This window comes from Mastomys coucha, unplaced genomic scaffold (assembly GCF_008632895.1).
Source record: "Mastomys coucha isolate ucsf_1 unplaced genomic scaffold, UCSF_Mcou_1 pScaffold15, whole genome shotgun sequence".
Lineage (NCBI taxonomy): Eukaryota > Metazoa > Chordata > Mammalia > Rodentia > Muridae > Mastomys > Mastomys coucha.
Window position 1 is genome coordinate 118,121,800 of NW_022196897.1, and position 7,689 is coordinate 118,129,488.

Here is a 7,689-nt window from a genome sequence, read left to right on the forward strand (position 1 = left end):
AAAAAAATAAAAAAAAAAAAAAGGAGGAGGAGAGTAGACGGAGGAATCCCTGAATAGAAAGTGTTTGCTGCTCAAGCCTAAGAACTTGAGTCCCGATTGCAGCACCCACGTTTAAAAGCCAGGCATGGCTATACATGGCTAAACCTGTGGTGCTGTGGTAAGCAGGCACAGGATTGCTGGGGCTTGCCAGCTGCCAGACTAGCTACACATTCAGTGAGTGACCTAGTGTCAAAGCTGGAGAGTGACATCCCATATCTTACTGTAGCCACATACCTGTGCGGTAGCACATGGCATCTCTCTCTCTCTCTCTCTCTCTCTCTGTCTCTCTCTCTCTCTCTCTCACACACACACACACACACACACACACGTAAGAAGAGAAGTTATTAACATGGAACTTCTTAATTAAATGTAGGCTGACTTGGTTTGGAGACCCGGGAGATCATAATGGTAACCACAAGTTGCAAAGCACCTCAGAATCAGTTATTTGTTTTTTAGAAACTGAGTTTCTTTCTTCACAACTGGTATAAGAATGTAGGTATAGGTAGTAAGTATAGTATAAGTAGTAAGGGACTGCCTTGCCTCCTAGAACTTGCTCTTGAGACCAGGCTGGCCTTGCTTGAACTCTAAGTTCCACTTGCTTCTTCATCCCTAGTACTGGGATTAAAGGTGTGTGCCACCACTGCCAGAATGATGTGGTGGCTGGAGATGTGATTCATTGGTTAAGAGCACTTGCTATTCTAGAGGACATCCACACTGGATGGCGCACAACATCCTGTAACTCCAGTTCTGAGTGATCTGACATCCTTCACATTCCATGAGCACTGCACACATATGAATATATACACACACACACACACACACACATGTGTGTATACATATTTTTTTAAATAGGATTAAATTTATATTGTATTGCCTAGAGCAATGAAATACAACACTGACAGGTTTACAAAACTGGGGGGGAAACACAGCTGCCATTTATGTCTTATGAAATCTATACTTAACTCTATTCCTTGCTTACACTTTCATAGAAGCATGGCTATGGAAAGAAGAATCACTAAGGATAGTCCTGACCAACCTTTCCATAGGTGAGGAAACTGAGACCCAGAGGAAACGGAGCAGCTTGCAAGAACAACAATCAAAAGAGTGATAACAAAGAGGCCAAAATGCTTTCTGCATTGAATTCTCCCTCCTGACTTTCAATTTTTAATACTTTTTTCATTATGCACCCAGTATATCAAAAAGATTGAACGTTATCTCAGGAAGGCCCTTGTTTCTATTGAATCAGTAATTGCTATCATCACCACTTCATTTAATTCTACAGGTAATAAAAAAGCACTTTCTGACATTAGCAGGTAAAATCCCGCTAACTTTAAGCAAGCTTGGGCTACTGAGTAGTAATCATATCCAAATATGCAACTTACTTGGCAGTTGTTGTTGAGTTCCCAGCACCACGATGTCCAACATCCAATGGTATTCTTGGTTTCCAATACTTCGAAAATGAAGACTCCATAGAACAACTATATCCGGGTAATGGCTTGATGATGATAAAATCAACTTCCATAGGAAAAAGGGGGAGGGGGTGATTAAAAAGACCACTATAGGCTCAAAGGCATCTGAAAAGTACTTAACCAGTTTTGCTAAATTCTAACAGAAAAAGATCAAGATAAAATTGATTCAAAGAGCGAGCAGAAAATTCAGTAACTATGTTCCTTAAAGTGTTGTTGTACTATTAAATAGTGAAAGTAAACAGTTTACCTTTATTATTCACAAATACTCTAAACTAATAAAAAATTTGGCGGGATGGCTCAGTGGGTAAGAGCACCAACTGCTCTCCCGAAGGTCCTGAGTTCAAATTCCAGCAACCACATGGTGGCTCATAACCACCTGTAATGAGATCTGACACCCTCTTCTGGTGTGTCTGAAGACAGCTACAGTATACTTATGTATAATAGTAAATAAATCTTTGGGACAGAGTGAGCAGGGACTGAGCAAGCGGAGTTGACCAGAGCAAGCAGGGTTGACAAGAGCCAGCCGAGGTCCTAAAATTCAATTCCCAACAATCACATAAAGGCTCCCAACCATCTGTACAGCTACAGTGTACTCATATACATAAAATAAATAAATCTTTTTTAAAAATTGGCATAACCTTAGTTTAGTTATACCGGCCTAACTGCTTCTCGCCAACTTACCTCTGACTTTGCCTATAGTCTTTCTGGAATTCCTGCTCATGATGGGAAGAGTAAGGATTCCGGCACTTCTCCCACTCTCAGCAATGGTAGATGACAGGAGGCATGCTGTGCCCACATGTCCAGGAAGAACATCACCCTGAACTACATGCTCACTGAGATCTTCCTAAAAAAAAAAAAAAAAGACGTTCAGAATATCCCGAATTTTTATTTACATTTTAAATTTGTGTGTGTGTGGGGGGGGCGGGAATGAGGATGTTTGGCATGCAAATGCCATCTCATGTATGTAGGGGTCAGAGGACAACTTGTCAAAGGTGGGCCTATCCTATCATGTGGGTGCCAGGGAGTAATGTCATCAGGCTTAGCAGCACTGAGCTATGCATCAAACTATGCAAAAATCTATTAAATTTAATAGATTTCGTTACTAAATGAATATGTGTGTGGGGAGAGATAGATGCATGAGTACACTGCCTGTGGAGGCCAGAAGAGGTCAGATTCCCTGGAGCTGGAGTTCCAGGGGTTAATGAGCTGCAAAAAAAGGGGGGCTCTTAACCATTTAGCCACCTTTCTGGGGTACCCTGAATTTTTAAATATTGTTAATTTTTAGCCCTCAAAAACCTTTAAAATGAACTTGGAGTCTATGGAAGACAACTGATGAGAAAGAAATCTAGGACTAGAAGTTAGTTGGTAGGGGACTTGCCTAAGTATTCTTGAAGCCCTGAGTTTGATCCCCAACACTGGACAAAACCAGACATGGGTGTACATTTCTGTAATCCCAGCACTTGGGAAGTGGAAGCAAGAGGACTGGGATCAGTTCAGGTCATGTTCAACTACAGTAATTCAAAGCTAGTCTAAACTACATCAAACACTATTTCAAAGACAAATGTATACACCCGTATAGTCAAGCATAGTGACACACATCTATAATCAAAGGCCAAAAAGCAGACCTACATTGTGAAGGGACCAACTCTTTGACCTCCACAGGAGCATGTGGCATGCAAATTTCAAAATACACACCCACACACCCAAACACACACACCATGTAAACACATACAAACAATAAAAAGTTTTATTAACTTGTTAAACATTTATATTAAGTTATAAAATAAAGTTACCATCACAGGGAATTGAATAATAAAAGATAGGCTTGAAGCTGAGGGTGTAACTCAAGTGAGATGCTTACCAAGCATGCATGAAGCCCTGCTCCCATTTGCAGTACCACAGAAACTGGGCATAATGGTCATGCCTATAATTAAGGCCATCCTTAACAACACACTGAGTTCAAGGCCACAACACACTGAGTTCAAGGTCAATGCTGAAGGGCTACAAAGTCCTGATTAGGAGACAAAAACATACTACCACCACGAAGAGATTCCGTTTGGTTATCCATGAGTGGGTACACAGCTGCCTGACCCTCTTTAATCAATCCATGGAAAGTTCTTTGGAAGATTTATATTACTTCATAGGCATAGACATCTTGTCCTGATTTAAAATATAACTCTACTGAAACAGTCTTACTCTGTTCTTCCAAATGTTTCTAAACAAAATCTAATCACATACAAAAAAGTCTTTGTCTGGTCCCTCACTGAGATAACTACTCACCTCAAAAAAGTCAAAGATGAGTTCCAGGTTATCTGGTTCCATTGTCTGTATGCTGTACTCTGTCCAACGATCCGGCTGTAAGCCATACCCACATTCTGGCTGTGAGTGCCTGCACTTGAATTCATTGTCACTTATTAAGGATATCTCTAGGCTGTTGGACATTTTGTGAAGGACAGTGGGAGATACCTTATCATCATCATCATCATCTTCCTCCAGACCCTCTATTGTAAGCTTTACCCTGTATTGACAAGAGAAAATAATTCTAGTAAGAATAATTCACAGAATGTACATAAATACAAATTAAAAGTATTCTTAAATAGCAAAAATCAGACAAAGAATATCCACACTCAAAGTTTATTTACTACACTACCAACTATAACTAGCTCTAAATTTCTTAGCCTTCAAACACAAGTTACTCTTTTGGGAGATCTCATTTTAGATAGATGGTTTGATAGATGAATTAAGCTAGTCTATCACTGCATTTTTAACTATACATCATTTTGTGCTTCTATGAACAATTTCTTCTTAGGGTCTCATACTATGGTGGCCTGGTACTAGCTATGGATGCATGCAGGCTGGACTTAAATGCACAGTAATCTCACTGTCTTGGCCTCCGCAGTGCTAGGCGTGAGCCAGGACTTGAGTCTCTATGCATGGATAGTGCTATCTGTCTGTATATACTTATATGTAACTACTTTTCTAATCAAATAAACTAACCAAGAATCTATAATAAGCCTCATAGCAATAAAAACAAAGACCAGTTTCCCAATCCACAGGGCCACAAAGATGAGTCTACTCCTAAAGAGAGGCAATTAGTTACAGATACTTTTATTGCCAAAAAAGAACACTGAGGTCTGAAATATTTCTTACATCAATTAATAGAGATTAACCAAATGAAGCACTACCAATGTAGAGAACAAGTTATTGTAGAAGGTAACAGATTACAAAAAAAATTTTATTCTACATTTGCTTTTACTTAATGAGAACTGAACCTAGGGCCTCATCCATCTAGCATTCTAGATTTAAATGGAATCTGACTTATAAATAGAACTTCTCTCTCTGTGTCCCTGTCCCAACCCTTTTGTAAGCCATTATAATGGAGGTCTCCTGGACAGACTAAAAGATGCAGATTACTCTATTAATAATATTGTTCTGATGTTGCATTATAGAATATATCAATAACTCAAAACAAAAACAGACATCTTTTCTCAGAAAGCAAATTCTTAGGAATTGTTCTAGACAAGTATTAACCAGGGGAGACCAGAAATTACAGAAATGAGCAGATAAGAGGAAAGGGGGGTGGGGAGGTGCAAGTCTAAAAGAAAGGAATCTGTGATGGGAAAGATAAAGGATTTCTTCAAACATCTATACAATGCTGTGTAGTCCACTAAAGATAACACTGTTTCCACCTATAAATGAGTCAATCAGGAAGGAAGGAAGGAAGGGAAGAAGGAAGGAAGGGGAGGGAAGGAGGGAGGGAGAAAGGGAAGAAGGGAGGGAGGAAGCTTTATAAATGCTTCACAGAGGTGAATGTTCACTGCTATATTTAAAATGCAAAAGCTAAACCAAGTTTTAAAATTACTGAGGCTCTTATAGACACATTTGTTTCTAATCCATGGGGTCTAAGTTTATCACTAATATATAAATTTGGGTGAAGAGGATTACCAGAACAGACAACAATGTCTAGATACGCACATTTATTTCAACAGGAATCAAATCATTTAACTGGTAGAATCCAACTACAAAGAGTTAGTAGTATTTCAGTGAAAGTCTGATGACCTAAATAACATTCAAAATCATCAAAGTGATTTCTATATTAACAAGGATGGCATAAGATTCAGTTTTGCTGTTTTGGTTTTGTTGTTTGTTTTTGGGTTTCTCAGTGTAGTCCTGCCTGTCCTAAGAACTCAATCTGTAAACTAGGCTGTCCTTGAACTCACAGAAATCCACCTGCCTCTGCCTCCTGAGTGCTGGGATTAAAGCTGTGTGCCAACATCCTTAGGCAAGATTCAGTACTAATTTTGCACTCAAAAAAGTGCAGCACATGGGAAAAAAGTACTAGTAAGCCAAGTAATGTCCTACTCTAATAAGCAACAAGACAAGTCACTAAACTGCAGAGCAGTGTACGCCTAGTATCTCAGCACTCAGACTGGGCTGAAGCACAAGTTCAAGTCCACTACGGATATACAGTAAGATCAAAATGCTAAAAACAGCTGAGTCCAAATAGTCAAGGCGCCCATACTAAATTTTCTCTATCACAATAGCTAATATTAAGGGCTTCCTCTATCACAATAGCTAATATTAAGAGCTTCCAGTGCTACCCTCTTATCTGTAACTGGGGTATGTATTATAACATACTTGGTATACTCGGGTAATTATAAAGATTTGGAGTATAATTATATCATTATAAATTTATATTAAAAAGATAACCTGGAATTCTTGATTCCAAAACCACATGATTAATGTCAGGCTACATCTTAAGAAAGCCACCTTACACAGATTTATATTCAATGATATTACAGAAAAACCAATTTAACTACTGTTGTAAAACTTTTCCCCCAAACAGAGGAAGAGAAAGACGCAAGAGAGGAAAGGAACAGGAGGAGGAGGAGGAAAGGATGGAGAGCACCAGGGTCTGGAGCTCCCAGGATAACTGGGATAAAGGCCAATTCTAGAAATCATTTTCTGCTTATGTCATTTTCCTCTCACCACAAATCACTTCTGTTTTATCAACTTGAAAGCAATCCCTACAGTATGAAAGCTTAAAGGAAATAATAAAAATACATGCACCTAGAAACCACTTGTTTTTACAAAAATGAATTTTTCTGGTTGCAAATTTAGGTTAAAACCAATACAAATGTGTGACAGTAGCAATTTGAGGAAAGAAACAGTTCATTACATGGTCATACCTAAATCTAGATTTTTTGAACTTTTTCTTGGTAATTGAGACAGGAGGTTTCTCAGAAAAATGCAGACGCAATCTTATTTCAGTCTGACATGTAAGCCATCCAGAATCCAGTTTTTCAACACCATCTGGAGGGATAAATTGGAGGGATAATACAATTACATGTAGACAATCTGGCTATACATATTAAGATATTCATATTAAGAATTCTAGTTCACATTCATATTTCACTACTGATACTATGTAATATTGGTCCTTTCCTGACATTAAAAAATTAATGAATTACTCTAATTAAAAGTAATCTTAAATGTATCACTGAAAAATAACTCTTCATATAAGATAGCCAACTAAAACTAAGTGTGGACCAGTATTGAAGATTTGAGAAACGAAAAGAACTGAACAGAGTCAGCTCTCTGACTCACACTAATATGTGCCACCATGACAAATGGTATAGTAACTAACATGCTGTCAACACTGCTTAACTTGAAGTTACCTACTATTAAAGGTAATACGTTTTCATAAATACCAGAGTGCTTAAGAAAATAAAAAAGGCTTTGCTCCTGAGGTATACATTAAGATGTCTTACAATTTATCAATTTAAAAATATTATTTAAATGATGGATAAAATCAAAGAAATGGATTTTTATCCTAAAAACTAGCTAAAGCTAATATGACAAGGGAAGTGAAAAAGATAGAGACAAAGCCAGAAATACTACAATTTATAACCATAAAGTAATTAACATGTCAAGTGTTATAGCTGAAGAAAAAGCCATTCTCTGGGGGCCGAAGAGGGCTTCTACTTTTACTTTGTCTCAACTACCTCTATCTCCAACTTGAGAGAATTTGCCACTCATTTCCGCTCTTATCTGAGGACACCTCCACTCGGATGCATGAACACATACACAATTAAAAGATAAAATAATGAGTGGGAGTGGTGGTTACAGAGGCAGGCATGCTATGAGTACAGTGAGCCTAGGCTACATAGTGAAAATTTCA

The 7,689-nt window shown here is 38.2% G+C and overlaps 1 protein-coding gene and 1 long non-coding RNA gene across 7 annotated transcripts in view; one reads left to right on the top strand and one right to left on the bottom strand.

The window, feature by feature from the left end:
- Positions 1-6,585, top strand: part of LOC116090983 — a 12,953-nt gene extending 6,368 nt beyond the window's left edge. Inside the window, exons 2-3 of the long non-coding RNA XR_004118879.1 lie at positions 1,029-1,321; positions 6,355-6,585. This is a non-coding gene — a long non-coding RNA (uncharacterized LOC116090983). The remainder of the gene's footprint in view (positions 1-1,028; positions 1,322-6,354) is intronic.
- The window catches only part of Gpcpd1 (glycerophosphocholine phosphodiesterase 1), a 47,679-nt gene that overhangs the window by 18,167 nt on the left and 21,823 nt on the right, over positions 1-7,689 (bottom strand). For all 6 annotated transcript variants that reach the window (XM_031371989.1, XM_031371990.1, XM_031371991.1 and 3 more), the window contains 4 exons: positions 6,698-6,821; positions 3,789-4,026; positions 2,190-2,352; positions 1,422-1,554 (listed from right to left, as the gene is read on the bottom strand). In XM_031371989.1, coding sequence (XP_031227849.1) covers positions 1,422-1,554; positions 2,190-2,352; positions 3,789-4,026; positions 6,698-6,821 — 658 coding nt within the window. The remainder of the gene's footprint in view (positions 1-1,421; positions 1,555-2,189; positions 2,353-3,788; positions 4,027-6,697; positions 6,822-7,689) is intronic.